The sequence below is a fragment of the Camelus bactrianus genome, chromosome 5 (genome assembly GCF_048773025.1).
Source record: "Camelus bactrianus isolate YW-2024 breed Bactrian camel chromosome 5, ASM4877302v1, whole genome shotgun sequence".
Lineage (NCBI taxonomy): Eukaryota > Metazoa > Chordata > Mammalia > Artiodactyla > Camelidae > Camelus > Camelus bactrianus.
In genome coordinates this window covers 79,472,474-79,485,520 of record NC_133543.1, presented here as the reverse complement: position 1 = coordinate 79,485,520, position 13,047 = coordinate 79,472,474, and the positions used below count along the sequence as shown (strand labels likewise).

The 13,047-nt window shown below is 42.7% G+C and overlaps 1 protein-coding gene across 12 annotated transcripts in view; it reads right to left on the bottom strand.

Annotated features, from left to right (window-relative positions):
• FTCDNL1 (formiminotransferase cyclodeaminase N-terminal like) overlaps positions 1-13,047 on the bottom strand; it is a 139,582-nt gene that overhangs the window by 64,270 nt on the left and 62,265 nt on the right. The window contains exon 6 of one of the 12 annotated variants that reach the window (XM_074364208.1): positions 8,489-9,381. The exons of the other annotated variants lie outside the window; for them this stretch is intronic. Within the exon in view, the coding sequence (XP_074220309.1) occupies positions 9,365-9,381 (17 nt within the window). The 3' untranslated portion in view covers positions 8,489-9,364. Of the gene's footprint in view, positions 1-8,488; positions 9,382-13,047 lie in introns of those variants that run through there. 12 annotated transcript variants of the gene reach the window in all.

Below are 13,047 nucleotides of genomic sequence, written 5' to 3'. Positions count from 1 at the left end.
TTTGGCTACCTCTGGGTGGAAAATGGACTGGGGAGTACACATGGCAAGATCAGCATGGTGGGCACTCTCTTTTTACTTTCATCTCCAACTGGATACAGGAAAACCTGTATTTCCCATCCCCGCCTTGACTTGCTGCCTTTCAAGTGGAGAAATTCTTGCGTACAGGGAGAACAGATTTATTGAAATATAGTTGAAATACATAATTTAAAAATGGAGACACTAGAGAGAGAGAGAGGTTAAATAGCCAGAGTTTTTTTGTTCGTTTTGTCTTGTTTGATGGGGGTGAGGGATGGGGGTGGAGGGAAGGAGTTGTAGGAAGTAAGAAGCTAATTTGAGGCTTCTTTCTTTTTTTGGGAGAAACTTTCAAGGATAGAAAGCCAGTAGGAAGGGAAAGGGAAATTTAAACTATCCCTCTGGATTATGATAGGATCTTTCTACGTCTATCAAGAAAGGTCAGTTAAGGATAGGAGACATTTATTAATCACGATTGGTTGTTGGACGGTGCTTCCTTGGACCTCCCACTCCTCCACGACTAGACTCTGTAAGCCTTTCTAAAAAGGTGTCACTTTACAAAAGGGATGCTTAAGCACCCAAAAGACGAGAGTAATGAACTTAGCTATGATGGAGCAGGGCCTCGGGGACTCCTTGAGGTGGTGGAGACATGGCTTAGAAGAGGGAACACAGCTGATATTGTCCCCAAACATCTCTCCTTCTCCCCTTCTTCCAGAGTGAAAACATCTTATCTCAGCATCTGGGCACGCAGAATACAGACTCTAATTCCCCTCCCGTTTGGAGTTGAACGTGCGTGACTTTGTAGCCAAATTATAGCAAATGGCATGAATAGAAGGAATGAATGCAATTTCCAGAACGTTCCCCCAAAAAGAAAGTGGCATCCCGTCTCCCAGCCCCCTTCCCCCATTTCCATGGGCTGAGCTGTGGGTATGTGCTAAGCCGTCTTGGGTGACAGGGTAAGGCAGCATCCCAGGCGTGGTGGAGTTAAGAGGGAAGGCCTGGGTCTCTGACACCACAGAGTCCCCACACCCCCCAGGCCAGGACTGCTAACGCCTAGACTCGGAGGCAGGAAGACATAACTTCTATCTTATCTAAGTCATTATTTTAAACCATACTGACTAATGCAACCTGTTTCCTCTAGAGCCTCCAGTGCTCTCTAAACTTTTCCTCTCTCTCCCATCCTAGAGATGTGGGGGTAAAAAACAAACAAACAAAAAAACAAGGGTAGAATCTTCCCACCACCCTGTTCACAAATTGAGGGACTCAGGAAGCTCATGACTGTGCCCTGAACTTTAATAAGCAGTGACTCACAAACTGAATCCGTGTCCTTCTGTAACTACTTCCTGAGCTGCCGTTAACTAAAAATTTAAACATACACACAACTTAATTTTTTTTCCCAGTATTTCTTTAAAAAAAAAATGGTTTCAACACTTAGAGTGGCAGAAAGTTCCAGTCAGGCTTTGGAAATCTCTGCAAAAGACATTCCCACGTAGTCGAAACTGTGAAAGCCATCATATAGAACATGATACCTGGGTAAAAAGACTCTAGTTTTACTACCAGCCCCACAAGTGACATCACAGTTACACCGCCCGAGCACTTTAATGCTCTGTACCTCTATTTCACAATTTAGAAAGAGCAACTTTCCTAAGAAATATCATGAGGATTAGCATCACAGAGACTCAGGGTGAAAGAAGACATCACTGGACACCTGGTCCAAACACTCGCCCATGACTGTTTTCCCTTCCTCACTTCCAACTATTCTGCTCAGAGTCTATGTTTCCAGGTAATAAAGACCTCACTGTTATTCATCTTAGTCTATTTGATACACTAAGCAGTAAGCATTTGCTAAAAACACCACCTTTTCTCTGTCTCACTACTTTTTTCTAGAGATGACATGAGAAGGGAAAAGCACCATGGCAGTGAAGGGAGGACGGACTTTGAAGTAAGACGAGTCTGGCCTTGAACTTAGGTTCACCATTTCTGTGACCTGGGGCATGCTGCTTAATGTCTTTAAGCTTCAACTTTCTAAGTTATTGTAATACCTGTTTTAGGGACCACAAATGAAGAACGTAAAGTGATGCACAACTCCCTTCTGGAGCAATTACCCGATGCTTACATGGTGGTTGTTGCTGCTGTTGTCACTTTTACCATCATCAGTCTCGTGGTCATTCTGGGAACTGTCCCGGCTTTGCCACTCACCGACTGTGTGACCTCGGGTAAGGTTCTGAATTTTTCTGTGCCTCTGTTTCCCCATCTGTAAATGAGGAATGATAGTAACACCTCACAAGTTTGCTGTGTGGACTAAGTGTGTAAAAGGATCGAAAGCCCTCTGAACGGAGCTTTAATCATGGTAAGCGTTACATGAGTATCAGCTTCTGTAATTATTAAGGAGTAAACCTCTTGACTGTACGGTAGAAAGAAGAAGATCATGAATGTGGGTATCTTGCAAGAGTGCCTAAAAGAAAAACCTCTTATAATTGTCCTTTATAGTAAATTTGCTTCTCTCACCTTGCTTTTCATTTTGGTAACATTAAGTGTTCTCAACATGAACACCTAATATAAGTAGTACAGGGAATGGGAGACAATCTGGGGTTTAAAGTGGGCAGATGGAAGTTTAATATGAAATATGTTTAAGTTTTACAGAAATATTTTAAATAAAATGATAGAAAATTTGTATTTAAGAATCTTCTCTTATCTTTTTCCCAGTGCTAGCTGATCTGAAAGCCTCAGGAAAAGGCACTGTTGACAGAGCACAGGAGTGGGAGGCTGGCCTGGGCCACGTCCTTCCGGTAACCAGCTATCAGACCTAAAGTGTTTCACTTAACATCTCTGAGCCTCAGTTTCCTTATATGCAAAATGAGAGACTTACTTAGAAGAGCTCTAAGATGCTTGCAATGTCTCACAGTCTAAGATCCCACGTGAACCTGGTCAGATAGACATTGGCAGGCAAGCAGCACTGCCTACTTTTAGGGATAACTTTCTTAGATTTCTTATTCCATGTTCTTCTAAGTAATCTCAACATGTTAGAATACTTTTTTTCGTAGAGACATATAAATGAAAGGGTATTGTAGCAGTCACATTAGGTTAAGCTATGTTGCAGTAACAAGTAATCCCAAATATCTTGGTGGCTTTCAATGGCTCAGTTTTGCTTTTACTAACACTATATGTCCATCAAGGGTCAGCTGTCGCACTGCTCACATTTTCATCCCAGGACCTAGGCTGTCGGAGCAGACTCATCTAGGCATTGCTGTTCTTCCGGCAAAGGGAAAAGAGACATTTCGAACATCAAGCTGGCTCTCAAAACTACTGCATGGAAATTACACGTATCACTTCTGCTCATATTTTATCGGCCAACCCAAATCACATGGTCTCTCCTGAATTCAGCAAAGAGGAGATGAATAATCAATCCACCCATGGAAAAAAACACAATGGGGAAAGAAAAGAGAGTATTTGGTGAACACCAGTACAATGTACTACAGATGTCAATGGAGAGTTTATCTCCTGAACTGGAAAATGATTTGCTCCTAAAAGGAAGAACTCTCTCTTTGCTGAGGGGAAACCCTCATACAGGAGTATTTGGGACCCACGTGCATAAATAAAAGGACAATATAAGAATAGTTCTAGGAAGACTACTAGCAGAGGAAGCAGTTTCTTTTCACTATTTTGTGAGACAGTAAATGCCAAACAAATAAGGGGGGAAAAAAAAGGAAAGGGGTGCTGTCAGGGATGGGGAGAGAGATTAGGAACTGGGGAAACTCAGTCTTGGAGAGACGACACCATTTTCCGCAGCTCCAGGCGGTTCCAGCTAATGACTGCACACAAGCAGAATATGAATGCTGAGGGTGCCAGCAAGTACATAAAAGGCAGAGGAAGAAGGATCAACATGTTTTGCTGCCATTTCCAGGAAAGGGATGGTGTCCCCAGCAGCCTCCCACCGTGGATGACCAGAAAAAAAAGCAAACACAAATAACACTCATTGAAAATCCGAGTCGTGACTACTGTGTTTCACAGCACATCCTCCCTCAAATCCTGGCTGCAAACCAGCCCAGCCACTTGAAGCAGCGCTGGCAACTCGTTCCCTCTTGGCACCGGGTATGCGTGGCAGCTGGATGGCTTGTAGTCAGTGTAGTTTTGCAGCTGGTGGTGGTAGCAATTGGCAAAAACTCACTGTCCAGATGGGCATTAACTTTTCTTTAATGTTTATAATATGTCAAAAGAGAATAATCCTATGTCAAAGTGGCTTTGAAGAACTTTTACTCAGGAGCTTACAGTAATTTCTTTTCGACAAGATGGAGGTTGCTTTATTTCAACTACATATGTGAGTGTTACTCCCTTAAACTGGGTCAGGGCGCTCCTCCACAATGGAATCTCCTTTGGCTAAAAGGGAGCTGGGGTGTCTCCAGCCTATTCCCTTTCTCGGGTTCTCCACAGTTTGTTGATCACTAGCCAGAACTCAGCAGTATGGTCACAGGATTTGAACTGAGGGTCCAAAAGGAAAATAATGTTTGATTCTGGAATTGTTATGTTCCTCAGAGGGACCAGTACCATTCAGGTAACATTATAAAATTAGGAGTAACGTAATAACCGTGTTGTATAGAAGAAAGAGCACTGGGCAAAACATTTTCAGATCCATAAAACAGGCAAGGAATTAATACCTGAAATAGATATTTTAAGATCATTATAAATCAATGAGAAGAACAAACCAACAACAGCCTATTTTTAAAATGTGCTTAGGGTATCATACGCAACTCACAGAAGAGGAGATCACGATGGCTTATACGTTATGAAATGCTGATTGGCCCCACTAGTTTCGTGGTCAGGGAAAAGCAAGACACCATTCTCTCCCAATGTATTGAGGACAAACTAGAGTTTGTTTACATCGAAGGTGGTGAGCTTGTGGGGAAACAAGTGCCCTTATACTTCATAGACTGCTGAGGGGGACATCCAAACAGACAAAACAGTATGATCAACTTGGAGGATAATTTCTCAGTATCTATAAATTGTAAATGCAAAACCCCTATGACCCAGCAAATCCTTCACACACACCTCTTCCTCCCACCCTCTTGCAGGAACTCTCACTACTGCACACAGGAAGTCTATGCATTGATATTCATCACAGCAGTGCGGCTCAAAGTATGTCCTCGGACCACAGCATCAGCATTCCCTGAGAATGTTTACATTAGCATTTCTAACGCTTGTTAGAAATGGGATGGTTGTTCTATCCCAGAACTACTGAATCAGAGTATGCGGGGGTAGGGCCAGGAATCTATTTTAACAAGCCCCCTCTGGTGATTCTGACGCTCACCAGCCTTTGAGCAGTTCTGTGTCATAACATTGTTTGTAATGGAGGAAAAATGGAAACAATCTAAGTGTCCATCATATGCCATGGCTTATTTATATTTTAGAAAATTAGCCAGCAGTTTAAAAGAATGAGGTGAACATGTGCTGATCTAGAAAAATATTCAATATAGACAATATTATAGAACCAAATGTGAAGCTATGGAACAATATTATAGATTTCTACACACACATATTTCTACAATATGTGTACATTGTATGCACATGTGTAAACATTCAGCGAAATGTCTGGAGGATACACATCAATTGATAACAGTGTTATTTTGGGACTTGGAATTGGAACAGCAGTCAAGAAAGACTATGGCTTTTTGTTGGTTATTTGATATTTTGCAAGAGGTTATACATGCATTATCTGTAAAACTATATTTTTAGCTGTAGGTCTGGGTTCTAGACCCAACCTGGATGACACACCATCCAGCTGTGTCCTCTTGAGCACATGCCAGCTTCCCTAGACATCAGCTTCCTAACCTGCCAAACCAGGAACTGGACCAGTCAAGCCCAGAGTCATTTTACCCATGTTTTCTTGCTATGTTTTTTGCCAGAACTGTCTGAGTATGAAAGTTCAGTTGTATAATAAATCTCACTAAAGAAATAAAGAGAAGCATGCATATCTGTGTCCCTTGAGGGGTTAATAATTGCTTCCACATGTCATCTTAAGACAGATGACTTACATGAGATTTCCTGTGTTTAAATAGCATTGTGGCTACAAGAAGCTTCTCATTTTTAAAGTAAAAGTTTAGAGATCTGATAAAATAAATTGCTCCTCAGAATGTTTCCAAAGGCCTGGATTTAAGTGAATCTTCAGGACCCTGGTTCCAGCAGCATCAGTGTGTGAAAATAATGACTGCCCCGTCCTAGCAGAATGTATCGGCTCAGGCAATAATCACGCATGTGGTGAGCATTTAATTACATTGGACACATAGATGGTGTTAGATCAAAGAGCTGCAGTGAGCATCAGTATCATGTTTCCATTCTAACAGAAAACTAGAGATTTGTTTTCCATTTCTTCAGTTTTATATATCATCTAAAAAAATTAAGAAAGAGAAGTAGCTCATATCATGTATGAATCTGGACTGCTTTTGACTAAGAGAAATCTGAATAAACCAGAATTTCCGTGGGGACAGATATAAGAATCTTGATTAAGTGAGAATTTAAAAGAAAACAGAATTTATACTAAAAAGCAAAGAATAAGGCAAAGCTAATTACAAAGTTCAATCAACTCTGCCCCGTAAGAGAAAGTCCCGCTTTCCTGATCAAATGCAGTATTCAAACACGGCAGTGAACCAGAAAGGGCTTTAGAGACCATTAACAACCCCATTATTTTATAACCAGTTAATTACAAATTTGAGACTAGAATCCAGCTTTCCTGTCTCTTAGGCCAGGGCTTCTTTCTGAGTGCTAACAGAACAGACACAAACACTGTCAGTAACTTGGATGAGTCAGCCTAATGTTATAAACAAATTATTTTTGAAAATAGAGTTAAATGGTTTTCATAATATATCTTTAAAGTGAATTTAAATAAGATTCGCGGGGGGGGATTTTTATAAATGTAAATACAGTATGTTTTTTATTAGAATTTAGTCATTCTGGAAATGGAGTCATTTCTACTAATCTTTAAAAAAAAAAAAAAATGAAAACAGTGCACTGATCCTTCCCCACGTGCTGTCTCAGTCCACTCTCTATCTTTCCCTGCCCTGCTCTGGCCCTTGGAGCTGACCTCCACATTGGGCTCCTTGCCTGTAGCCTTCTGTTGAGCTTGTCCAGTGGGAAATAAGGCAGGAGAGATTACTACTTGAAGGAGAAATGAGGTTGGGGCATTATTCGTCTGCACCTCAGCCCCTTCTCCTGCACTGCCTCCTCACTGTCTTGCTGGCAGTGGCTACCTGGCAATCCCTCTCCAACGCTCCAAGCTCTCTCTGGTCCCAGTGGTCCCTGAGTCCCTCATCATCTCTTATTGGTGTCCCTGATCCTGCCCCACACCTCTAACTAGTCCCTTTACAAAACCCTTTTCGGTTAACCCCATAAATGTACCATCAGTTTCCTGCCAGGACCCAAACTGCTTACTACGCAGAGTAATAAAAAGCCTGTAGGTATCTGTGAATACTGGTATAAAGCCAGCAACTGGTAAATGAAGTCCCAAGCCATCTCTGAATAAATCCCAGCCAGGGCCAGATCAGGTCCTGCACAATTCAAGTCTGCACGCTCCGCCTGCCTCGTTGGGAGAGGCCACCTGCTGTAGACCTGAGCGACGTGTGGGTTCTTGCTGGTGTGCTGAGAATGCAAGGCCCTGGCTGCTCTCCACTCAGGTCAGTCAGATGAGACACTGTGTCTCTCTAAGACAAAGAGCAGCCTTGCTTATCACCTGCTATAAAAAAAGCAGTGTGTTCCCAAGCTCAGTGTTCCTTGGCTGGACACAAACCCACCTGGCATGAAGCACCTCCCGGCCCATCAATGTTTTGCCTCCATGGGTCTCGGGGAACAAAGGGACCTGACACAAACACAACGCTCCTGCTGCTGCCTGTGCTGAGTCTGACCCAGGACTCTCATGTCTCCTTCATCCCTGCCACAGGAACAGGCTCATTTGTGAGCTTGTAAGTAGGGTAAAATCTCGGACTCTGACATCTTCATCCTCTGACTCCAGCCACCCTGGCTCTTCCTTCCTCAGGCACACAGTTGGAACCTGTCTTCCAGGATCCTTCATGTGGAATGCTCCATCCCAGGGTCTTCACTTGGCCGATTCTGACTGTCTTCAAGCCTTGGATCTCTCTGTGCCATCTCCTCAGAGAGCCCTTCTGTCACCACCCCAAGCAAGAGTCATTCATTCTCTCCCATCACGCATTGTATTTTCCTCTTAACATTTTTCACCACCTCAGGTTATCTCTCCGTTGTTTGGTTAGTGCTTCTTTGCCCCACTAAGATGTAAGCTCCAGGAGAAGTGGGGTCTTTGGGGATTTTCTCTCTATCTCCCCAGAACGTAGAATTGTTCCTGGTCCAGTGAAGTAGCACAAATGGATATGTGATGAATAAATGAAATCACCAAATGAATGAATGAGTTTTTACAATGCTACCCTTTATTGTGTGATATTACATACTCTGACTTTCAGGCGTTTCATTTGTACAATAAGAGTAAGAAAATAATCTGCCTTGTGCCAGATATATATTATGTTACACAATATTATATGTATTGTATAATTGTGTATTTGCGTGTAATTATAAATTTCATCTTAAACGTTATATATAAAAATAAAATGAATAACATAACAATATTCTGAAAACTGTAAAGTACAGTATCATTCCTGCAAAATGCAAGGTTCAGTTTTAATATAAATGTACATATTTGGGGTCAATCTTAATATTTTCTGCTTCATAACAGTATCATTTACAGAGGTCACATTATAGTCACTAGACGCCTGTTCGATGCATCTTTAATTCATTCCACTTAAAAAGCGGGTGTTAGAAAAATTCAGGAGTGAGAGGCATTCCTCAACACATCTAGTCCTAGGTAATAACACATGAGCGTCTTCTAACCAAAAGGCACTGCGAAGGGCCTATCCAGTTCTATGTCAGCACAATTATGGAGACCTCATGCAGAGATGACAACACTCCAGTGATTTCCAGGGCTTCACCCTCACTAATTAGGTGGATTCCACCAACCCTACAGGAAAACCAGGCGCATTGCTGAGTGCTCCAGCTGGGGCTGGGAATGTTCACACTTTCCTCTCCCCTCAGCATGACTTGCAGTTTGGACTGAGTTTTGTGGAGCCTCTTGCAATGTGGGTGAGTTGCATCCTTATTTCAGAAAATAAGTCTAATACGAGGTGGGAGGGGATGGGAGGCTCCCTGCTTTAAACAGTGCCCACCAACTGAAGATTCACTGGAGATCTTTATAGAAGAAATGATGGTGCCTTCCTGAGCCTCCTTCCAGCTTCCTCCTGGCTTTTCCCCAACCTTCCACTAGCTCACTTCTGTTCGCTGCCTATTTTCGGTGATCTTACTAAGCGACGGAGCAACCTGAAGATTTAAACATAGAGACCATTCTGTAGGTAACAACGTCATGCGATACTGAGTGGTAATTACAAAAATCTCAGAATTTCCAATACCAGTGACTTCATGAATGCAAGGTTTTATGGCTGGACTGAAGAAATCCCTATGAAAATTTGAAGTAAATTTAGGAGAATTTCCTCACCTGTGAAATGACAAGGTTGGAGTATTTTTTAAAAATCTACTGCCAGAGCACACACCATGTGCCAGGCACTGTCCAGTAGGACAGGCTGTACTAAAATACCAGTAAATTACTAAAGCATTACTTTGTTTAAGCCTCACAAAAACCCTTTGAGGCAAGCACTATTACTATCCTCTTCTACCGATGAGAAAGTTGAAGCACAGAGAAGTTAAGAAAACTGCCCAAAGGCACACACAGGACAAAGCAGCAAACCTGGGTTCTGATCCCAGGCGGCCTGGCTTTAGGGGCCATCTCTCAGCCACAATGCCACGATGCCACTTGAATTATCACCGAAGTCTCGTACTGTGCTAACACTCGTGATTCTGTTCCCTCAGGGCCTTTGTTCCAATACGTTCTAACATGTCTAATAGTCACATGATAGACTGATTATTTGGCCATAATTTCTATATTATAAGCCAACTTTCTGGGTAAGTGTGGGATACAGAAGAGAGATTCTTTTTTGTTTGTTTGGTTTGGTTTGGTTTGGTTTTTTGTTTTTGTTTTTATTTATTTTTTTATTGAAGTGTAGTCAGCAGAAGAGGGATTCTGTTGCATTTGGGGGTAGTAGAAACTATTCTTTCTAAGGCCCAGAGAAGTTGGCCTGCCATTTATTTTACTGGAGGAGAACTTCCAGTTGATGGATGCCTTAAAGAAAATGTCCTCAGCGGACCTTGCATTGTGAAACCTGGAATCCAGGAGTGCCTTCTGTTGTGACAGCTCTGTGTGCAGGTGGGGCCTTCAAGGACCCTGTGTCGTGCCCACCTGCTCTTCTCCGGCACCTGCCTTCCCCATCCCTCTTGTTGGCATGCAGACCTGCCCAGGTCCAGCTCTGAGGTTTCTCTGACCTGGATGCATAGTCCTGGTGATGCTCTGTTGGGGTCCGAGGCCCCACAGTAGCTCTCAGTGTCTGTCGTGGTTACACCGCCCACACCTAGAACCTGAATACATCTAGGTCTTCTTTCTCGCATCTCAACACTCAGATCAGCAAGATCCAGTCCCACAACATTCAAGAGCAAAAAGCAGTAAATAATAACATGAGAAGTGAGGAACAGGTAGAGCACCGAGGATGTTTAGGGCAGTGTAAGGATTCTGAATAGGATTATGTGTAATACTGTAAGGGTGAATATGTAACACTATTTACTTGGTGCTGTGGACAATACAGCACCAAGGTAAAGTACAGACTCTGGGAGATAAGGTCATGTCCAAGTGGATTAACTGAATCACAAACAAGCACTCTGGTGGAGGATGTTGAGAGTCGGGGAGGCTGTGGGTAGGCAGGGTATGGGAACCCTGTGCTTTCCACTCAATTTTGCTGTGAACCTAAAACCTCTCTTTAAAAAGTACAATCTATAATAACATGAGTCTTTACTTCAGTCTCTTGAAAAGGAGACAAAAAGCAAATCCCACCCGGGAACTACACCCACACGGCATCTCTCTTCCATCTTCCCAGACTTTAGCCTCTGCGGTTATCCTGCCTGGCCCATGGGTCTCTTTCTCATTCTCTATCCCTTCCGTTTGTTTCTTTTTCTACTTACAGATCCACACAGATAAGCACATGCACACCACACACACGCACACGCACACACACACAGCAGACCTTTTCTCCCGTGAGTCAACTTAGGCTCCTTCTTTGCCTTCTCCTCTCACCCTATTCCCATCGCTCCGCAAGGTCCTGACGGCCTGCTGGGGCCTCCACAGAACCCTCCTTATGTTGTTCAGCAGCTGGAAATGCTGCTTATGCAATAAGGTAGCATTATAAGTGCAAATTTAAAATTCAAGACTGTGTGCAGTACAAAATTGTGTGATTTTTGAAACAGCACAATTTTAATGATATTAAGAGCCTTATGCACCAAGTTTGAAACAATGTGTATCCCTGACAAATAAACATTTGTACAGATTACATAACTTAAAGCTGACAGGATGAAGAAATTGTAAACTGAATTTAGCCATTGCCATGACCTCACCACATTAGCCTGTGAACAAAAACACCCACCATGCTTTGAACTTGGGCAGATGGGAACCCCAGAAGGGCTTCAGGTTGTATCTTTTGGTTAAATGAGAAGAATTGTAATTATACTTTAACAATTTTGTTCCTGTTACCCAATTTAGGTAAATATGCAGATAATCATAACATACTAAATCGTAGCTTTAATATGGAATTCAATATTTCATGTTCTACTTAAAGTGTTAAGCATTTTCGAAGAAAGGTAACGTATTCATGTATAAAACAGTGCTTTTTCAGCATACATGACCCTGAACTTAAGCATTGACTTGATGGAAAATGACGTGTCTGCTAAGTGTGCAGACTGTAAGGAAACTACTTTCTATTGTTCAATAATATGTCTTATTTAATTGCTCTATTATTGAATAAAAATCCCTAAAGAATTTTCACTTCCAGCAATGGTTTCTGACTTTCTTTTGGTGTCTAGACAATAATGATTCACTGAAATGTATGGGGAGCAACATGAGAAAAGGCCTTAAAATATTTAATATTTGTAGTTATTGGAGTGGGGGAGGGAAGAAAAGGCAAAGCAATACTCCAGGTTGCTACTAACATTCCAGATCAAAATAGTTGTGACATAAATACTGAAAAATTTTAATCATCAGAAACCCCAATGTGAAATAGAGGGGATGAGCGGTGTTTAGAGTTTGTCCCTCCAGAAAGAGAAGGTGGGAGTGTTTGGGTGTGGTGGGCACTCTCACCGCCACCAGGAAATGCTCAGAAGTGTTCTCCTGTCTCCTTCACACATCCCCAGACTCTCTGAGCAGTCCAAGGTGCTCCTGCAGTCAAGGGACGCTGCTCAGTGACCATGTGTGTGCAGTCCCCTTCCCGCCTTCAAGACTTTCAATGGAGAGTTCTCCACCATTCCTTTTGCTTTCCACTTGTGTATCTGCTCTGCTGGATAACTTCCATTTGTATCTTTAGATCCCTTTCCCACCTGTGCCCCAGGAGGCTGACCTTCATTTATCTTCAAGTGGAACTTAGCCAGGCAGAGGCTCCAGAAGGAAACTGAAGGCAGAAGGAGAATGGAATTTGGCTATTTATGCCCCCACCTCCTGCTTGCAGAGTTGCAATGGGTTGGCTTCCATCAGCCCCTCTCAGACACACATGTTCTGTTATGATAACCACTCCAACCTCTTGCTTCGTCAGATCTAGGGTGGTCATGGCTCCCCACTTTTGCTAGCCCAGGGCAGTGTGTCATCTCTGCTCATTGACCTAAGCTTCGGCCACCCCAGTGTAAATGTCTTCTTTATTAAACTCGCCTCAGTGACCCAATTTGATTGAGTCATCTATTTCCTGCCAGGAGCCTGATTCACTCTCAGACCAGGAATGACCTATTAATCCGTTCTCCTTTATCCAAATCCTACCCGTCCTCTGAAGCTCAGCTGCCATTTTAGTTCAGATTTCACCTCTTACTTGTGCACTCTATGTCGATATCTCCCATCTGATGTTC